Source organism: Rhinopithecus bieti, unplaced genomic scaffold, assembly GCF_001698545.2.
Source record: "Rhinopithecus bieti isolate Rb0 unplaced genomic scaffold, ASM169854v2 scaffold_18353, whole genome shotgun sequence".
In the NCBI taxonomy this organism is placed as follows: domain Eukaryota; kingdom Metazoa; phylum Chordata; class Mammalia; order Primates; family Cercopithecidae; genus Rhinopithecus; species Rhinopithecus bieti.
Window position 1 is genome coordinate 29,610 of NW_016809465.1, and position 22,403 is coordinate 52,012.

The 22,403-nt window shown below is 38.5% G+C and overlaps 1 protein-coding gene across 1 annotated transcript in view; it reads right to left on the bottom strand.

Annotated features, from left to right (window-relative positions):
- The window catches only part of PLD1 (phospholipase D1), a gene marked incomplete at its 3' end in the record, with an annotated part of 205,359 nt that overhangs the window by 26,778 nt on the left and 156,178 nt on the right, over nucleotides 1-22,403 (bottom strand). Inside the window, exons 20-23 of the mRNA XM_017889473.1 lie at nucleotides 19,327-19,437; nucleotides 16,433-16,521; nucleotides 2,767-2,880; nucleotides 706-755 (exon numbers count right to left, since the gene is read on the bottom strand). Of these exons, the coding sequence (XP_017744962.1) occupies nucleotides 706-755; nucleotides 2,767-2,880; nucleotides 16,433-16,521; nucleotides 19,327-19,437 (364 nt within the window). The remainder of the gene's footprint in view (nucleotides 1-705; nucleotides 756-2,766; nucleotides 2,881-16,432; nucleotides 16,522-19,326; nucleotides 19,438-22,403) is intronic.

Below are 22,403 nucleotides of genomic sequence, written 5' to 3' on the forward strand. Positions count from 1 at the left end.
AAAAAAAAAAAAAAAAAAAAAAAAAAAAAGACATCTGAGGCCGGGCATGGTGACTCACACCTGTAATCCCGGCACTTTGGGAGGCCGAGGCGGGCAGATCACCTGAGGTCAGGAGTTTCAGACAGGCCTGGCCAACATGGTGAAACCTTGTCCCTACTAGAAATACAAAAAAAAAAATTAGTTGGGCGTGGTGGCACATGCCTGTAATCCCAGCTACTTGGGAGGCTGAGGCAAAAGAACTGCTTGAAGCCAGGAGGGAGAGGTTGCAGTGAGTTGGGACCGTGCCATTGCACTCCAGCCTGGGCAACAAGAATGAAGCCCTGTCTCAAAAAAAAAACAAAAACAAAAAGAAGACATCTGTGAAAGCGTCTTTGAAAAGTATAAAAAATTGCATTCAGTAGATAAAGAAGAACAAACAACTATAATGTCTCATAAAGATGATTGTTATTATCAAAATAATTATAAACAAAAATAAATAGAAATTATAAAGATGCTCAGTTTTTATTACCTATTTAGTCTTGGTGTCTTCATTTGAATAATGGTTTGGGCAACTAAATGAGAATAAATGCTTTATTACAGGTGAACATTTTGTGGGGTACCTTTTATAAATAGAGTTCTATAATCACACTGTGAAACATTAATGATTACTGATACCTCGCCTTCATAATAAAAAAACACCATATGAGAAAAAAAGCAGTTACTTACGCTCTGCTTTTAACTGTCCAAGAATGGAATTTTCTCCTCTGCACATGGTTCTGAAAATATGTAAAGGAAAAAAAATAATTACAGAGGTTTCAAAGCAACCAATCCCATGCAATGTCTGTAGGTTTAATCCTAACACAAGTAAAAACAGAACAAGTGCTTCTATGAGAAGATGCTACATATATTTCTAAATGCTAAAAAGTTACATGAATATCACTTTTGTAATGTTACTAATGGGACATGATAGTTGTTTTGAGTTGGGTAAATGGAAAAGTTATAAAATTCATGTCAGATTTTAGAAAGAGAGGCTATTAAAAAACGATGGGTCATGAATGAACTTTCCCTCTTACAAAACTGGGTAACAGCAAAGATAAATTTAGAACGCATCAGTAGATAAGAATACTTACAGAATCACATTGCTCTCAGAGGTGAAAAGGGCAAGCACTTAGCAGAATAATTTACGAATTAAACTATTAGAATGGGCTGTCTCTAAAGTCAGCAAAACCACTTAAAAATGAAAAATATAGTCTCAAATAAAGGTAATGATTTTGTTTCTTAAGACTCTGATGATTGTTCATGAATTATAAAATCTGACAAAACCAAAAATTCTATGCTTCATCCGCTTGTTCTATGAGAGTAATAAAGAGTATACTTATGCCTGAGAAATGCTGATATTATTAAAGATGATGCCGGCAAACAGAGATGTTTTTGCATAGTAAAAGGTTATAGATTTTGTTTCTGAACAAAAGCCAAATGTGTTATTTTGTTCAGCTGGTTCAAAGGCAAGAAAATAGTCATAGAAAACTATTACAATTGACAATATTGCAAAAATAATATTAGAATGGTGAATGAAATTAATAAAATTCAATTAAACATTATGTCAGAGCCTTAAATACTTGAAAAGGTTTTTAAAATCACTTTGTAAATCAGATAATATTAGAAATGTGCAAATCTTCAGTCTAAGTATATAGGCCAAAGCACAGTTAAAGCTCTCTTGTACTGTAACAAGGCAAAGCACCCTGAAGGAAACAAACAAAATACATCCTTGAAAAGCTGGCAGATAAACAGATACAAGTCTGAAACATCAGTGAGAAAAAAGAGCATTAAAAAAAAATTTCCACTACAATGGTGCATTCAAATTGTGCACAGATCCTCCAGCAGGAGCATCTGGGGAGGGGGCCCAAGCAGGAGGGCATCTAAGCCTCCACCCCCGATTTGACCAAAGCCCTGACCCCTAATCTGCTTTACTTACCAAGGGTTCTATGTAAGGTATCATTCGTCCTCTCCCACCTTTCAAAAGGGTTTGATTAGAAAGGTGAGAAACTACAGGTGGTTTACAAAAATAAGAGATTTTGGTTAAGTGACCCTGAAAGAAGGTCAGAGGTGCGTTTCCAGCCCCTTCTATGCAGGCTCTCTAGCCTGTGCTTCCCCCACCCACCAGCTAGCACTTTCTAGCCCTTTTCACAATGCTCCACTGACCATATCTGAAGCCTTCAGAGGAACCCAAGTGTGCCCTTTTAAATAAATATAAAAACTCAGCTTTTAAAAATATCAAGCACAAAACTTTCCCTAAAATTTTAACAAAGATGTGGTAGAGAAAACAAAATTCCGGGAATTTATTTACTAACAGAAGCTATCATTATCAACCTTGTTGAAGGACTTGCTACCTAAAGAATCATAACCAAACACAAGCAAATCATACCATTTCAGGCATTTATTTTTTCTCTATTTACTGCAAAGTACATGTAAATCTCAATAGCTATTTAACCACTTAAAGATAAGTTTTAATCAACATTATACATATATAGAAACAGACAATAACTATACAAGAGGGACTAATATTTTAGTTCTTTTATGTTTGCCATGTGTCTTAGGCCAATCATTTATCATTGTAGGCTCCATTTGAATTTTATCAACTAGCAAACAGGCCAAGATTTGAAAGTAAGATAAAGTGTTCATTTGTTCCCCATTCCACTGAATGGATGTGGAGAAACACTGCCATTCCCTTCATCAGCTTACATGCATGACCGAAAGCTCAAAACAGACCATTCAGAGTTTTGGCACCTGTAGTTGAAGTGCATGATTGCCTGTAGAGCATTTCCTCCGCCGGTTGAAATGTCTCCTTCGAACCCTGGCAGAAGCGGTATCACGACATATACCCGGTATTTCTGGTTTTCCCTGCAAAGGTCAGATGCAGAGAAATTCACCCAAAAAATAAAAGGTAGTATCAGCTTTAAATGACAGCCAAGCAATTCACATGGTTTTTGAGGTTGAGTGAATGGCTTCCTACAACACGTCAACACGTTCTGTCACATTTCAGGACTTGGGAGGGGAGTGCTGTTGGACTGGAGGACAGAATTTGTCATCCACGCTATCGCTTCATAGCCTGAATAACAAGCTGAACTTGGCAGTAAAGTAGAAATTGCACCCATTGTCTCTCTACAGCATAATCGCTTGTAGGACAAAATGCAGTGTAAGAAATCCTTGCTTGGATCCCACAGAACGAGGCAGGGACAGGAGGCTATAACAAAGTTTTGAAAAAAGATGTTATCTTAATAGTTAACACAGTACCTAGCTAGAGTCATGGAAATAGTAGACATTCAGTTAATAATTGTTGAGTAAATCAGTTGAGTAAATAGCCAAGATCTCAGGGGCAAAAAGACACACTGGATCTATTATATTTTCCAAAACAGAAGTCATCATTATCTACTTAGAAACTCTAAGTTTTCAGCTGTAAAATGTTACCCTAGGCCCTTTAAGAAATTTGAGAGGCCGGCCGGGCGCAGTGGCTCATGCCTGTAATCCCAGCACTTTTTGGAGGCCGAGGCGGGGACCATAGGTCAGGTAGATCAAGACCATCCTGGCTAACACGGTGAATCCCTGTCTCACTAAATAACAAATTAGCCGGGTGTGGTGGGGGCGCCTGTAGTCTCAGCTCTTGGGAGGCTGAGGCAGGAGAACGGCGTGAACCCAGGAGGGCTGGAGCTGCAGTGAGCAGAGATGGCGCCACTCACTCCAGCCCTGGGCGAAGAGGGAGGCTCCGTCTCAAAAAAAAAAAAAAAAAAAAAAAAAAAAAAAAAAAAAAGATTTCTGAGTGGCCAATATGTACATTTAAGTCCCCTGCACATACAACACAATATTTCATGTCCCACTCTCTCAAGTGATTAACGACAACCTTTGAAGGAAAATGAATTCTACTCAATGATGTAACAATAGAAGAAGAAAGTGTAGGTTTCCCTCTTTGACAGGCATTCAGAAAGTCAGAAATTTGAAGTATGCTACAAATAGGTACCATTTATTCAGAATCAAAAGCTATTAACATTCTTGGCTCTATTTATAGGATATACAGGAAGAAGAAAAAGCCTCGAAAGGAATGTGACATACACTGTGATCAATGAGTCTCGCCAGGATATCTGGGAGGACTACAGTCACACAAACGTGTGTTGTTATTGGTTAATTTTCAAGTCTGATCCTACTTAAACTTCTCATTTCTAAAGCGCATTTTCTTCTAACCAACTAAAATTTCCTTTCATGTGAATATTATAGTACTGTTTGGGGGATCAGATTTTATTACTGATGTCTCTGAACTTCGATGTATACATCAGGGCAAGTGGGAAGAGAAGTTCAGGGCAAAAATGACTACCAACAATGGAATTTGGAGGCCTGTGAGTTTGGCTCCCTTGCTAAGAAACAAAGATCTTAAGTAGGTTGTTGTAATGGCGTAGATTAATCACTAGATGGCAAACATAGTTTGAGTTGGACATTAAAAAATGTAAACTGTTCAAGTTTGCTGCTTGATAAGAATAAAAGGCTCACATCCCTAAATGGTGAGCAGGATAGTGAAAAAGAACAGAAACAAACAAACAAACAAACAAACAAACAAACAAAAAACCTAAGCTATTAAGCTATTTCCCCACAGCCAACCTTTAAAAGTCAAAATAAATTAAACTGGACACTTAAAAATGGGTATCATTTGGCCTCAACTGCCTTTTCAGAATTCAGGATTATACTGCCTTACAGTATAATCCTCCCATAACCACAGCCCAGTGACAGGAGACTACCACCCTTTGTTCAGAGGTACACCTTCCTACTAATAAAGCTTGGCTTATCAGCCTTCAGGGCCTCCAATGAATCCCACTTCTTCTAGGTCACCTTATCGGCGACTTCCTCTGCCAAGCCATCTTGGCCCTTCCAGTCTGAGTTGGTTTATTCTTGCCTCGGCACTCACAGCACATGGTTAGGATGTCTGTTTAGCACTCTTTCTGCTTCACACGATAGTGATACACACATCTGATCTCTAGGCTATGTGATAAGCTCCTTTGAAACACAGGATGCCTGTCCACATATCTTTCTGGTTTTGATAGTGCTCAATGAAGAACCCTGGCACATGCTATACACTCGGTATTATTTGCTTTAGGAGGATGGGATCAGGTTGGAAAAATGTTTCTGGGGAAGTTTCTGGTAGAGAAGAGGCTAAGCTGAACAGGAATTTTTTTCTTTAAATTAAATTACATTTTATTTGCAAAATGTATATAATATATTACATACTTTTTTCTTTAAATAAAATTATATTTTATTTCTTTAAATTAAATTACATTTTATTGTGGTAAAATACATATAATATAAAATTTGCCATTTTACCCTTTTTTTTTTTTTCTGAGATGGAGTTTTGCTTTTGTTGCCCAGGCTGGAGCACAATGGCATGATCTTGGCTCACCACAACCTCTGCCTCCCGGGTTCAAGCAATTCTCCTGCCTCAGTCTCCTGAGTAGCTGGGATTACAGGCATGTGCCACCATGCCTGGCTAATTTTGTATACTTTTGTATTTTTAGTAGAGACGGTGGTTTCTCCATGTTGGTCAGGCTGGTCTCGAACTCCTGTCCTCAGGTGATTGGTCCGCCTCGGCCTCCCAAAGTGTTGAGATTACAGGTGTCAGCCACCATGCCCAGCCCCCATTTTTAAGTGTATAGTCCAACAGCATCAATTACATACACCATATTGTATAACTATCATGATGATCTATCTCAAACCTTTTCAACATCCCAGACAGAAACTCGGTGACTATCCAGTCATAACTACCCTGTTTTTCCCTGCCTGCATCCCCTGGTAACCTCTAATCTGCTTTGTCTTTATGAATCTGCTGGTTCTGGTTTTGCACATAATTAGAATCATACAATACTTGTCCTTTATGTCTGACTTGTTTCACTTAGCATAACATCTTCAAGGTTCACCCATGTTGTGGCATGTGTCAGAATTCCCTCCTTTTTAAGACTGAATAATATTCCATGGTATGTACATATCACATTCACCTGTTGATGGACACTTGCGTTGCTTCCACCTTTTGGCTATTGTGAATAATATTGCTTTCAGTATTAGCATACAGTATCTGTGAGTCCCTGTTTTCAGTTCTTTGGGGACTATACTCAGGAATGGAACTGCTGGGTCATGTGGTCATTCTATGTTTAGCATTTTGAGGAACCACCAAATAGATTACTTTCAAATGAGTAACATATGCTCATAGTACAAAATGTAAGAGGTAGATGATTACACAGTGAAAAAAAATATCTCTCACTCCTTCATCCTGAGGGCAACTCCTGTTAACAGTTTCCTCCATGCTCTTTTAGAAATAGTGTATGAATTTATAAGAATAGATGTACTTTTTCCTTCTACACAAATATTAGAATACTATAAACACTTTCAACACTTTTCGGAACATGATTTTTACCATTTAACAGAGTATCTTGGAAATCCTTCCACATAAGAACGTAGTTACTTTTTAAGAACAGGGACCATGTATCTGTACTTTAATATTTAATATTCTACCATGTATCTGTAATTTAATATTTAAACCAGTCCTCTATTGACAGGCATTTAAATTGCTTCTAATTTTGTTTCTATTTCAAAATAAATATTTTGATATTTATGTTGACTAACAAAAGTAATTCTTCACATTTGTTGGAAAAATCTTACAAGTGGCATTGCTGGTCTTTTGACACAAATGTTTGTGATGATGTTTGTAAGAGACAGTTCTATTTTATCCTTTTTTTTAAGCAAAAATGATTTTACAAGGGAGATCTCATATGTAGGATATTGAGAAATGTCCTATAAAAATATTATAAGACATTCTTGCAAATTTTAGTTTGTAGGAATCAGAATATTCACATTTTCTTGTTTTTAGGACTCTCTTAGCTCCATATCAAGCCCTTTGCTATTTTACAATATAGTAGCTCATAAATTTCCTGAATGATGAAAATTTTAAACTGTGTTCAGCAAACTAGTGGAAACTATTTAGATTTCCGCTGCTGTAGAAAAAAGGGCTCTGGAATTTCAAATGCAAAATTGTAGTTGAATGTAAGCCAAAGCACAGAAGATTCCATGGGACACTATATCCAATCTGCCTCCTTGATCCAATCCACAGAGGACAAGAGTTCCAGCTGCTAAGGAATCTAATGCCCTTTGGAAATACTGAATCCTCACAACACGGGGGTTGGGGAAATGATAGCAACCAGCTTAGGGTAAGAATCTGAGTCCCTAGTATATAAAATATTTATGATCTTAAAAGCAAGATAATGGCTGGTGGGCACTAAGCCCCAGATAACTACCCATCATGCCAGCAACCACTTCATCCACATTAGTTCAATTTCTATAAAACAGCATTCTGAGGCTTCTTGTTAAACGTTTTTCTTCAAAATTCACTAACTCTTATGGCAGTGCTATGTATAATAGCTAAAAATTGGAAATAAATGTCCAATAATAAAGTGATGGTTAACTACATTATGTTATAGCCATTCAATGGAATGATCATCTTGCAGCCACTAAAAATGACCACTATGGAGGCTCAGCAGCACAATACTGCTGGTACTGTGTTAAAATGACCCCAATGTAATGTTATAAGACAATAAAAATGTGGCAGGCCAATGCTACAAAACATTAAATCATTTTTCCCTTTAAATGTGTTAACTTCCCCCACTCTGTGACTGGAGAAACGAAGCAGGCATTGCTCCCGGGGTGGCACTCTCACCCCGGAAGAGTGGTGAGAAGCAGGACACAAAAACATCAACTTCTTTTAGATTTGGGGAACTGGAGAGAGATTCCCTAAGCAGAGGCAGGAGTGTAGAGAAGTAAGAGCAAGACTCAGGGCAAGGAATCAGTCCTTTGGCCTCAAGCTGAATTCTGGGGAAAACAGGATAGACCCCACTCTCTTTTCAATGTGAGGATATGAGAGCCAGGAGGATCTGAGCCTTGCTTTCAGGTGAACTCCAGAGCAATGTGAACTCCAGAGCAATGTGGAGCATGTCGTCCAGCAGCTATGCGATGTGGCAGGAGCAGAGCAGTGGTAGAGAGGCTGGCCTGAAGGTGAAGGCTGACATCCCCAAGCTACGTTAAGCAGATGCCAGAATAGGCCCCAGGGAGATCAACACCAGTGCCTGGAAGCCCCTTTCCAAAGATCCAGGGCCCCATAGCATCAAGATCAAGGAAGGGATGTGGAGGGAGAGGAGGCAGGAGTAGAACCCTGATGCTGAATACAGAGGGGAAATAATGAGAAATCACTGAATTCGGCCACGTTTATCAGGAAGTGCCAAAACTAAAACCCCTCCTATTGTGTGGAAATGCACTTGAGCTAGAAATTCAGATGAGCTCTAGGAAAAGAAAATAAATTACAATTCAACAGAAAATAGTAGTGTGTGTATTAGCCAGGCGTAGTGGTGGGCACGTGTAGTTTCAGATACTGGGGAGGCTGAGGCAGAATGGCGTGAACCTGGCAGGCGGAGCTTGCAGTGAGCCGAGATGGCGCCAAGGCACTCCAGCCTGGGTGACAGAGTGAGACGCCGTCTCAAAAAAAAAATTAAAATAAATAAATAAATAAATAAATAAATAAAAAATGTTTGTGATTGCTATAAAGCTGCTTGTACCTTTAAAAGCAGAGTACGAATGTACCATGTAGCTGGGTCACAGCAGTGGTGTACCTCTATGTTCATTTTCTTGTTTTTCTCTGCTGCATAAGCCCCTCCTCCTTCTCCCCATGGTCCCTCCTCAGCGTGAAGGACAGTTAGGAGAAGCTTGGTCTGCTCACAACTGGGTCTGAGGGTCTGGCAAGAAGGCCCCGAGGAAGCCTGATATGCTTCGCTAGTGACAAGACACTTTACTTTTTGAGAATTTGGGATTTATAGTTTGTATTTCATCACTGTGAACTTCAAGAGCTGCTATAAATTGTCTCGTAGATTTTGCAGCAGTGAATACTGTCAGAAATAAGAATTGTGGTTAGGGCTTTGTGTGTGTGTGTGTGTCTAAAGAGGACTTTATACTATGGTGGTATCAATTATGTTGGAATTGGACCTGTAGCTTCTTGGTCGTTTGGGACATAACCCCTTTTATTTTGTGCTTGGCAAATCCTTTAAAAGGAGAAGATCCTTCTGGGCTTCAGTTTCCTCATCTGCACATGAAAGAACTGGCTAAAATCATGACTAGTCCACTAGCAATGCTGGCCCTATTTAGCACTGACTTTACCTATCCTCTATGTGACTTTATAGATTTTGAACCATTACATATTGTGCACAAACACACATCATTTTTCTCATTGGTTATCTTTTGAAAATGGCAAACTTAAGAATGCTGAGGGATTCGCCTGCATGTTTGACTTAGACTTCACCCTGGGCTTGATCATCTTTTGGCCTGAGTGGCCCCCAGATGAGGTTAGACAGAACCTTATATTAAACTGTTCCCACTATGGCCCAGCCTGTTTTCACTCTCATTTTTCTTTAAGTCTCCTTCTTCCTTCCTCTCTTTTCCAGGGCACATGCTCAGGCTCAAAATGATTGCTGGCCTCTGCCTTGTGCTAATCTTTACATTTCTCTATCTGCTGAGATTACCATTTTATACAATTTTTAGAATTAGAATAAAAGCATTTACATGATCTAAATCAAAAGATCTCCTGCCATGATCTGTTGTCATCTGTGTCCCAAGGTAACCTCTTCTCCAGGAATCGTACAGAGCTTGGGAGTTATCCCACAAGAAAAAATGTGAAACCAGTGATTGGCATACTTAGATAAAATGTGTTTTATTCTTTTTATTATAACTGCAGTTAAATTTTCTTTAAGACAGTGTTCCTGAAACAAGCCCAACATGTCTTTTCAGTTTGGTACAAAATTATAGGATATGGTAATTATGGACATAGATTTTTCTTTAAACCCAAGAACTATCAAGAATCTATCAAGCATACTTTTAAAAATAAAACATTCATCTGATTTTTTTTTTCTTTTGGTGACAGAGTCTTGCTCTGTTACCCAGGCTGGAGTGCAGTGGTGCAATCCATGGCTCACTGCAACCTTGACCTCCCAGGTTAAGAGATCCTCCCACCTCAGTTTCCTGGGTGGCTGGGACCACAGGCATGCATCAGCACACCCAGCTAATTTTTTTAATTTTTTTTGTAGAGACTAGGTCTTACTATGTTGCATAGACTGGTCTTGAACTCCTGAGCTCAAGTGATCTTCCCGCCTCAGCCTCCCAAAGTGCTAGAATCAAAGGCATAAGCCACAGTGCCCAGCTCATTCAATTTTAAAATTTCAAGACAAAGTATTTTCATAGATTTCTGGGAGGCTTACCATTCGAAAATTTCCATATCCCTTGAAATGGGGGAAGCTTTGTAGCTTACTAGTAAAAAGCACAAGTTGAGGTCCTACAGACATGGTTTGAGTACTACTCCTATCCAACCACAGCTATATGACTTGGCTAAGTTATCTAAACTCACTAGGCCTCAGCAGCCTCATCTGTAGAATGGGAGTAATTATACAACCAATCCCATAAAGTTGATACAAAGACTGAATGAGGTAACACAGGTATAGCACTGATTATGTGGAAAGACTCAAAAACTATTTGGTAACATTTTTATTCAATTATATCAACTGGTGAATTTAATTAGAAAGCTTGCATATCTTCAAATAACAACAAAGTAAATAGCATCTAAAATTAAAACAATACTAAACTAAACACATATTATGCTTCAGAATACATTTTATTATTTTACTTTATATTTTGGGGGAGGGTGTTATCAGATCAATAACAGGGAAATCAAAAATCGATCCCCAGGAAGAGTGAGCTATAGGTTTCTGGCAGAAAACTTCTAGACAGAAGTGTTGTAATTGTGTGCCTAAACCTGTCACGAGATGAACAAGAGCCAGTGGTGAGAAACCAAAACAAATTTTTCTTATCCAGAAGTAGCCATCCAATAATTTAAAATATGGAACATTTAAACATCTTTTTAATTAAAACATTTCTTTTTCTAGCATAAATACTAATTTTGAAACAGCTGATTTGAATATCATGCTTCTTTATCCTTGCTTGAATTTACAGTGAACAACATATTTCCAGATGATGAATATCATGGAAATGCTGTAATAATTTCTTACTTGAACTGGTGCTTTACAGCTTACAAACTACTTTCACATATATTCATATAAGCTAGGTAGAACAGATATTATTATTCGTGGTTGGTGAAGAAACAGTGTGTCAGAGGGGCAAACTGACGTACTCAGAGGGTCACATACCTGTGGATAACAGAGCTGGAGAGAATCCAGGTCTCCAGACATCTGTTCTCCCAATAATTTCAGATTTCCCAGTGTGGTATTTCCCATACCACCCACTTACAGGCAAGCAGTAGCTCTTCTACAGTTATAAGAAGCATGAGGGGCACTTTGGGAGGCCAAGGTGGGCGGATCACTTGAGGTTAGGAGTTCAAAACCAGCCTGGCCAACACGGTGAAACCCCGTCTCCACCAAAAATACAAAAGAATTAGCTGGGTGTGGTGGCACGTGCCTGTAATCCCAGCTACTCAGGAGGCTGAGGCAGGAGAATTGCTTGAACCTGGGAGGTGGTGGTTGCAGTGAGGGTGACAGAGCAAGGCTCTGTTAAAAAAAAAAAAAAAAAAAAAAAAAAAAAAGAAGCTATTTTCATTGTATGCATCAACTTTTTGTTGCTAACACTATAAAATGCACTTTCTCACTTCCTGACTTTCTACCAAAGCAGAGAAATTATGCATGTCAAGTTTCCATGTGCAAAGATCTGAGATCCTTCTCAGAAACCATTCATTCATGGCACACAGTGTTTAAAAATGTGTCTACCTGGATCAGTTGGTCCTATCTTTTAGCTTAGTCAAACATGGCATAAAACAGTAAATTTTAGACTGTGGATTATGTTTTTTCTTTTTCTCTCTGATGTCCAATCACATTTGAGTTGTCAAAGAAAGGTTTCAAGTGGGTTGGGCAGCTGGCCTCAACTCTGAGACAGTTTTACTTATTAGAGTGAAGTGTTTTTGTTTTTTGTTTTTTTTTAATTCTGATTCCCCCGGCTGTTGTTAGGTCAGCATGGAATAAACATGAGTCTGAGGCTCTAGGTCATGTCAGAACATGGAGCCTTTGCAAACCTATTTCTATAAAGAATTATGGCTGCTGAGAAGGAACCAGAGGAAGTGAGAGGAACCGAGAAATTGCTTAGGGGAATTGTTGTGAGGCTGGATTCCAGCGCTGGCAGAAAAATAAAGACTTAGCCCAGTTGAGGGAGTTGGCAATTTGAAGACTCAGATTTCTCCAGGGTGGGAGGGACCTGGCAGAGGGCCTGTATCCTTTGGTGAGGCCTGGCTGACTGCGGACTGTCATTTCCCTCCATCTGCTTTGGGCTGTATTCTATTCTTTTTCAAATAGCCAAAATTATACTTGTTGCTAAGAATGTGACTTTGGCAGGGAAGTTCTGAGTCTCAGAAAAGAAAAGAACAGAGAAGTCTATGGAGAGAGAGGGGTAAGCTTGGGATGGCATATCATGGCCCCTAATTAGTGAAAAGGGGGCACCCCATGCCGGCAACCTGCAAAATAAGTTGTTTCTTTTATTTATTTATTTATTTTAGAGACGAGGCCTCATTCTGTCCCCTAAGCTGGAGTATGGTGGTGTGATTACAGTTCGCTGCAGCCTCATACTCTCAGGCTTAAGGAATCCTCCTGCCTCAGCCTCCAAGTAGCTAGAACTATAGGCACACCAACACACCTGGATTTTTTTTATTTTTTGAAAAGACAGGTGGTCTCAAATTTCTAGGCTTTAGCAATCCTCCCGCCTCTGCCTCCCAAAGTGCTGGGATTATAGGTGTGAGCCACCACACTTGCCCAAGATAAGCTTTTTAATTCTGCCTTTACCTTGCTCAGCACAAGCTCACAGAACACAAGCTCACAGATTTGAAATTAAGCAAAAATATGTTTTACAGTTGCAATTAACATGGGGAGATTAACAAGAATGCAAAGATGCAGAGAGGGGGAAAAACCTAAAATATGTTTTGAGGATGTGTGTGTGTATCCACGGAAAGTCTAAATGTGTAACATATGTACCATTTTGAAAATGTGCCTCTCAAAAAAATGAGACTATCAAGAGATCAGAGCTAAATGACACATGGTTTATTTGAAATTTGATGAACGAGTTCCCCATTTTCCACAAAGCAAACTTGAAATTGCCAGAGTCTTCAATGTGCTCCATAAAACTCCAGTGTAAGATACAATCTGCAACAGGTGCTACTTTACCATACTGTTTAAAATCACAGATCCCTTTTCCTTTCAGGAGCAGCTGATAAGATCACTAGGAAATGTTCCATCAGAAAATATCTTGAAGTTTCTTCTAACCCTAAAAGTTATAATTTTATTTATTTATTTATCTATTATTTATTTTGAGACAGAGTCTTGGTCTGTCACCCAGGCTGGAGTGCAATGGCATGATCTCGGCTCACGGCAATCTCCGCATCCTAGGTTCAAGCTCCTACCACAGGAGCGTGAGTAGCTGGGACTACAGTCATGCACCATCAAGCCAGCTAATTTTTGTATTATTAGTAGAGACAGAGTTTCACCACATTGGTCAGACTGGTCTCAAACTCCTGACCTCAGTTGATCCACCCACCTTGGCCTCCCAAAGTGCTGGGATTACAGGCATGAACCACCATGCCCAGCCTAATTTTATTATTTTAGAAGTCCAGATTTTTAAAGACAAATTACTACAGTAAAGAAAAGTATTCTTTCAGGCTCCCAAACACTTAAAAACACATATTTGGGGCAGTATAAAATACGGGTGCCGGGTCCCACTCCAGGAAATTATGATCCATTAAGCCTAGAGGTGTGTTAAGCTCTCTGTAATCTTGCAAAAGTCAGTGGTAATTTTAATGCGTAGTCACAGGTGAGATCCACTGTACACCCTGCAGGATATGATGGATGCTGTAGTGTGCTGCCTAGATCCTCCCACCATGGGATCAAGACAGCCAGCCATCCCATCAGCTACTGAGCATGTAGGCCACAGAACACTCACAGTGAAGTCCTCCAGGTATGAAAAGTATGGAGTCCTCCATAGGTGAAAGGGACCTGCCTCACTCAAGGTCATCCCCACTCCCTAGGATCAGCCTGCATCCAATGGTCGGTCAATAGGGGAAGGGAACTATAGGCCCAACACATTTGCCTCAGCTTGGGGAAGCCCTGAATGGGTTTTTAATCCTAACCATCAATGCTTTAGAGTCATGTGGTGTGAAGGGAAGCACTGCATTGAAAGTCCAAAGATTTAGGCTCAAAGCTGTTTTTTACCTATTGCTGTTAGTGGCCTAAACAAGTCACATAACCTCTTGAATTTCAGTTTTAATCCTAAAATGGGAACAGCAGCAACAGCAATAATAACAATAACAACAACAAATACATGACCTACTCTCAAGAGTAGTTGTGAAGATTCTATGAGATCATGTAGTTATAAACTGTGAATCACATAAAATGCTGATAGTTACTGTTATAATATGTCCTTCAGTATAAAAGTCCCCAAATATTATGTGAAAAAAAGATATCAAAGTACCACATGACACTGGAAGTAAAAAATGTTTTAATTCCCAAATGTATATGCACTTACTCTTCACTGCATGCATTCAATGACTTGAGGTAATGAAATATAATGGTTGTGTTTATGTGTTTATTCTGCTACTTTTACATGGAGCTGAAATCAGCCATGAAAAGAAATTGTACCTGGTGCCAAGACAATTCAATGTGGAAAGAACAGTCTTTTTGACAAATGGTACTAGGACAACTCTATATCCATCTACAAAAGAATAAAAAGTTGGGCCCCTAACTCACCCCATATATAAAAAGAAACAAAATGAGTCAAAGATCTAGATGTAGGAGCTAACACTATAAAATTCTCAGGAGAAAACAGGCATAAATCTTCATGATCCTAGATCAGGCAGTGATTTCTTAGATATCACTATCTATATTCCTTAGATGCCAAAAGAACAAGGGATACAAGGAAAAAAACAGAAGCTGATTAGCTTTTATCAAAATAAAAAATATTTTCTGTTTCAAATGACACCAGCAAGAAAGTAAAAAGACAAGCCATCGAATGGGAGAAACTGGGAATCATGTATCTGATATGAGACTTGTATCTAGAATGTATGAAGAATTCTTACAACTCAACAACAAAAAGTCAAATAACCCAAGGAACAAATGGGCAAGGGATTTGAGTAGACACTTCTCCACAGATAATACACAAATGGCCAATAAGCACACACAAAAATGCTCAGTATCATTAGACATTAGGGAAATTCAAATGAAAACCACAATGAAATACCATTTCTAAAATGGTATTTCACATCTATTAGAATGACTATAATCAAAGAGAGAGATAATAGTAACTATTGGCAAATACAGAGAAGCTAGACCTCTCATACACTGTGGGAATATAAAATGGCAGAGCTGCTTTGGAAGACAGTCTGGCAGTTTCTCAAAATGTTAAACATAGAGTTAGCTATAACCTGGCAATTCTACCCCTAGAGAAATGAAAATATATATCTGCACAAAAACTACTAAAGGATGTTTATAGCAGCATTATTCATAATAGGCAAAAAGTAGAAACAACTCAAATGTCCATCAACTAATGAATGAATAAATACAATGTGGTATATCCACATCATGGAATATTATCTGGCAATAAAAAGAAATGAAATACTCATAAATGCTATAATACTGATGAGCTTCAAGAACATTATGCTAAGACAAAGAAATCAGTCATAAAAGACCACATATTGTGTGACTCCGTTTATATGAAATGCCCAGACTAGGTAAATCTATAGAAAAAGAAAAATCAGTGGTAGCCAGGGGCTAAAAAACAAAGGAATGGGTAATGACTGCTAATGGGGTTTCTTTCTGGGTTGATAAAAATGTTCTAAAATTGATTAGGTGGTGGTTGTGCAACTCTGTGAATATACTAAAAATCACTGAATTCTACAGTTTAAGTGGTTGGATTGTACAGTATGTAAATTCTATCTCAGCAAACCAATTATTGAAGAAATAATCCCAGGAGCTGAATAAATATGACATACGGTAACAAGAATTTAAATATAACCCACAGCAAAATATTATGTCTATTTTGCTTTGTTTTTTAAGTGAACACAGCTCACAGTCTGCTATTAAATAAAACAAATCACAAACCTCATGTATGGGAAACAGACTGGCCAGGAAGAAATTTTTATGCCCTGGAAGAATTCAAATTCCCTAGAAAGGGGACTAAAGAATTTTTAGCAACTGACTCAGACTAAAGGCATCAGTAACCTATGCTGGCTGAACCAAATTTAAGCCCACTAGGAAATGACAGTACTTTAAAAACGGGCCTTGCAAAGTCATTTTAGTAATAAATACAAGAACATCTGTAGCAAGAACTCCCAGCCAAAGGCTGTTACCTGTGAGCTTTCAGGATCCTCTGGGCAATGGCATCGCCTATCTTGTTGAACACAACTTTGTCATCAGCACAGCTTATGAAAAACTGGTTCTATGAGAAATAAACAAGATAATCATGTTAGTCTTTATTTTGTAAGCAGTATACGTAAGGACAATATGGTAAATAAAAAACATACTGATATATATTTTAAAATGTTTCACACAGCAGATGTGTTCTGATCATTGAAATCACATCAAGAAAGTCAATGACACAGAATAAAAGCCGCCTCATCTCACTCTGGGTCTCATTTGATTCCAGGTCATATCACCTGTAACACTTAATCAAGTGGAAAGTTACACTATATTATTCCACCATGAGAATTCCTCATAGGTGATTTTCTAAATTACATTCTCAGAATACTTAGGAACATTGCAAATTCAATCAATAGGGAAATTAGTTTCTTTCAGATTCACACACTGTATAAATTCTTATGATTAAAAATTCTATATTGGCAAACATTCTACCTCACGTTACCCTTTTATAAAAGGGTAGATGGCAAAAGCCTGGTCTAGCTTTCTCCACCCTTTCTCCATTATTTCCCGGTATCTGCTTTCAGCTTGTCTTGTTTGTTTGGGTATCTTATTATCTCTGAACTTCTATTTTAAGTAGCCTCAACTCTCTTTTGTATGTTGCATACATATAAGCCAGTTAATAAAATAAAATAAATGTTTTTTTTCCTCTAAGTACTTCTGCTATTTATATATTTACAAAATAGTCTTTAAAACTGTTACTAGAAAACAAGTTACGACATTATCATAACAGTGCAAAAGATTTTGTTGCTGCATAAGGGAATGTTAAAAATTTGGTTCAAATATTATGAATATCATGTGTTCAAATAGAATAGATTGTTACAATGCATCTGTAATTTATAATGACAATTATCACAAAGCAGTATTTGCTAATCATCTCAAGGTAAAGAGATATATATGTAACAACTCGTAATTATCATCCCTTTGCAGCATCATCATGTTTATGACTATATGAGCTTGTATACTTAAGTGGATAAATCTGTAAAACGCCTCCAGAAGACAAACTTACAGGAAGACACGGTGCAGAAAGTCTTTAGAGAATGTGATTCCCCTTAGGGCATCAGACAATCAAAATCTCAGTGGCAACCAAACCATGTTTCTTTTTCTGAATTCATATTATAAAGAAGCTTAGCATTCCTCAGCAGCTGTAAACACAGACTGGCTATGTGTCGTGTCCTTGACTTCTCCTTTTTTGGAAGAGTCGGGTGAATGCTGACTGCTTATCTTGACTAGAGGAGTGTCAACCAGGTCTGTGTCCCAACATGTCTACCTACATGGCATTACTGACATCATTTAATACTATGGTCACATTAAAAGAAAACTGATTTTGTATTTTTTTATTTATTTTTATTCATTTATTTTATTGTATTTTATTTTTGAGAGAGTCTCACTTTTGTCACCCAGGCTGGAGTGCAATGGCTCAATCTCAGCTCACTGCAACCTTTGCCTCACAGGTTCAAGTGATTTTCCTGCCTCAGCCTCCCAGGTAGCTGGGATTACAGGTGCCCGTAACCACATCCAGCTATTTTTTTTGTTGTTGTTGTATTTTTAGTAGAGACGGGGTTTCACCATGTTGGCCAGGCTGGTCTCGAGCTGCTGAACTCAGGTGATCTGCCTGCCTCGGCCCCCCAGAGTGCTGGGATTACAGGCGTAAGCCACTGTGCCTGGCCAGAAAAGCTGATGTTAATGCTACTAAAAAGAGATGAAGCAAAAAGATTCTGGGCAATAGATGAGCCAGCCTTCACATCTTTACATCTCTATGGTATAATTGTTGAAATTAATAATACTAATAGCATTACTAAGCTCCAGACTTTATGCAGAGTTTGCTCATTTTCCACTAATGTCCTATATCTATTCCATGATGCCATTCAGGATACCACACTGCATTTAGCCAGCTAATATATGATATTTAACTTAGGTTTCTCTAGCCAGGCTCATGAAACAAATAAAGCTCCAATTCTTCCCTGCTTGTCTCTAATGAATTGTTGCTATGCAGAGTGGGAGAGGGCCAGGACCCAAGGGGAAGAAAAACAGGGCTAGAATGGTTTTCGTCATTTAACCCATTCCCCTATCTACCTTTAAAACATTCATTGGGAAAGCAAAGACTTGAATAAAGAAGGAAATTATGCTATGATTTATTTTTTCCATTATTGTGACTTTTATTTTCTCAGGGTTTTCAAGTTCTCTGAACTATTTTATATTCACTTTGAAGAGTAATTTAAGTTCCCAAGCTAAACTCAGTGTCCCCAGATTTTCTCATATACTCTAAAAATTCTGGAATGAAAAAAAGCTTCATAATGAATAGTAGTTCACACAGGATTGAAGAAGGTGGTACCTGCTCTTAATGTTCTCACATCTTCCTTTTCCATGTTCTTTTCCCTGCAGTCTCCCTACTCCGCCATGCCCAAACCAGTAGCATCCAGTGGTCTCTATTTTAGCAACTCACTCCTGTGTGTGCTCTCCTGAAATAGAACCCTCCAACCCAAGCAAAATCTTAAACCCTCCAACCCAAGCGAAATCAAAACTTACATACCCATGTTGGGGTATTTCTGTCTAATACTATTACAGTGAGTTGATGATGCATTTTAATAGCAAAGATTTGAGAGACTCCCAATAGAGTCTTGAGTTAATGACAATGTAGAGCCAATTCCAGGTATGCTTGGGAGGTCAAAATCCAGGTGATATGAATCAGAGCTTCTCCAGCACGTTTCACATCTAAAAATGTACTCATTAATATGACAGGTCCTAAGTTTGGGGACTCTGAAATTTCGGCATGATATTTAAGGGAAGGCAGTTTCTCACATGAATTTACATGAGCAGGACTTACTTCGATATAGATATAGTGCCTGCTGTTCTCTATCACATGGACGTAAGCGGCATGGATGGACTCTTCATGGTACTTTATACCAGCAGACCAATCAGCAGCAGAGCGGAGCAACTATAAGGCAGCAATCAGAAATGAACAAGTATTAGTAATGGAGAGGACATCAGACATATTAATACAATGAAGTCACTCCTTTTTCTAGACAACTGAATGACTACAGCGGCTTGAGTGTCTTGTGTGAACCAAAGGAGAGTAGGGGGGTAGGGAATGCTGCTAAGGAAGAGGGGAGAAAGGAACTGGTCTTTGGATACAGTCCATAAGGAAGGTTCTCAGCTGGAAATCACATCCTGAATATACCCATTTTCATCCAGGATTATTTTCATTCAAAATTGGAAACCACAAATTGTGGTTTCTATAAAGATTATTTCAGAAGTACCTCTTCTGGTGGCTGTGAGTACGGAACCATTTGTATTCCTTTCCTATGACAGTCCCACAATTACACCAGAATCCCTGTTGTTCTGGTGTATTTATTTAGAGCACATATTTTCACTCTTAAAAGGGTACTGGTTTGGACCATATGATATGGCCATCCTAGCTCTGACTTAACAATGTGATTATTCCTCTTCCCTTAAATAGATATTGTTCAGATTAATACATTCTGAAAGGTAGTTCATTTAGGCATGTGATCTTCATTCTACCTTTAACTGGCTGTCTGTTCCATGGCACGCCACTTTAGTCTAAACTTTCTAATGGCATAATAAAGGAAATTAATCACAGGAAAGTGAACTGGGGCTCAGAGAAGCAAAGAAACTTGCATGGTGTCACAGACGTACTAGCATCAGCCTCACAGCTTGAACTTGCTTTTTGTCATTCCATATCCGATGTTTTTCTACCATGCCATACTGTTTTGCCATTTCATCACATCTGTGTGTCATACCAGTCAATTTGGAGTTGATCCCATCACCTCAGATTAAACAGATCAAAGTGGAGCTCATGACTTTTTTCTCTAAACCATTTCCCATCTCAAATACCCCACTGGCCAGGGGCATACCATCATTCCATTAGTCTTTGGCATGCTCTTTGTCATGGCTCTTCTCCTTAGCGTCTGTATTCAATCTCACATCTACTTCTGTTTATTCTTTGGAGGATTTCTCAGATGTGTCGCTTTCTCATCGCTCACACTGCCTTGCTCTATGCAGATACTCACCTGCCCAGGCTGGATTACTCGAGCTTCTTCTTGCTCAGACACTTGAATATAGGTTAAATACGCTGATACAGAGCAGGACCGTCTAGGTTCCAAGCCCGGTTCAACTACTCTACTTACTGGCTGTTGATCATGTTTCTTAACCTCTTTGTGCCTCAGATTTTTGTTCTATAAAATGGAGTTCTACTTTATAGGGTCATAGAGAAGATTAAATGAATTACTGTGAAATGTGTAGTAGGAGACCTGGTACCTATTAAGTGGTTATAAGTGTTATTATTAATGAGCATTAGAGGATGCGTTTGAGCTGTGGCAGGTTGTGTCAGGGATGCTGCAGAGCAGACTGTGGCTGTGCACAGGAGAGAGGACAAGAGAACATGGAAGGAAGGCACTCTCAACACTCAGCAATCATTGGTCATCATTTTTTTTCAACATTCTAACTAGCATTGCAGTATGATGTTGGCATATAGGAGGTGCTTAAATAATAGCATGACACACAAAAGAATTACTATAAAAATAGACTTGCTATTTCTGGTTTGAAATGAATGTTAAAACTGTCCTTTATAAGGTCAACTGATATTGAAAACAAAAAGAATGGCCCCATACTCATTAGGAATATAAAAAGCGATCCAATATATAACCAATTCTATGTCTCCTGTATATAAAAGGCCTGGTAAAATTCTTATTTAAATCAGTAACTTTAAAATGGAAACTATAAGGCCATTACATCCAAAACTCATACTTACTAAAAATCACTGACTGTGCCGTCCTCAGTAGTGTTATTTATTTGTCCAATATGAGTTATTTATTACAAAATATTGCCAAAGTATTAAAAAATTTATCAGATGAATAGGTGCAACAAAATTTCAAAATTTAATTGTCAACATGAATATATTAAATATCACAGAAGAGAATTCATAAGGAAAATTTAGATAAATATTATCCATACTGGAAAAATATCATGATTTTACATCATCTCCAAGGAGCTGCATTATTACTTATCAGGTAGAAATAACAAAGGTTGAAGAAATAGAAGTTTTAATTCTTAGTCCACTCAAATTAATGTTTAATTTTGTTACTAAGGAACATAGCACCGAAAATACAGTCTACTTTGAGAAGATTCTCATGCTATTGATGTAATTCTATACAACTCTGGAGGCAATGTATACAATTGCAGAGTACCCTGGAAAGAAGGGAACCTCAAGGGTTTTTTTTGGTTTATTTTATTTTATTTTTGAGACAGAGTCTTGCTCTGTTGCCCAGGCTGGAGTGCAGTGGTGTGATCTCGGATCACTGAAACCTCCATCTCCCGGGATCAAGTGATTCTCCTGACTCAGCCTCCCAAGTAGCTGGGACTGCAGATGCGTACCACCATGCCCAGCTAAGTTTTGTATTTTTAGTAGAAACAGGGTTTTGCCATGTTGGCCAGGCTGGTCTTGAACTCCTGACCTCAAGTGATCCACCCACCTCAGCCTCCCAAAGCGCTGGGATTACAGGCGTGAGCCACCATGCCCGACTGGAATCTCCATTATGTTTAAATGCCTTGACCAAGGTGAAAGAGCATTTACATATCATTTAAATATCGTGGAGGTTCAGTTTCCTCCACTGTACAACTGAGACCTCTCCCCATCCCCTAAAGCTGCTGTGAAGAAAAAATGGCATAACAAACACAAAGTGATAATGATGGTATGTGGCACTTAGTACTAGACGTTCCATATATAGTATGTCTACCTCTGTAAAAAGTTATAGACAAAATTTATAACCCACCCTTGCTGGTAACATCTGAGTTTTTCCCTCAAATCCAAAAACCTTATACTTTCTTTCCTTTCTTACTCTCAAAATTTGCCCTGACTCAATAAACTCATTCACATAAGATTCA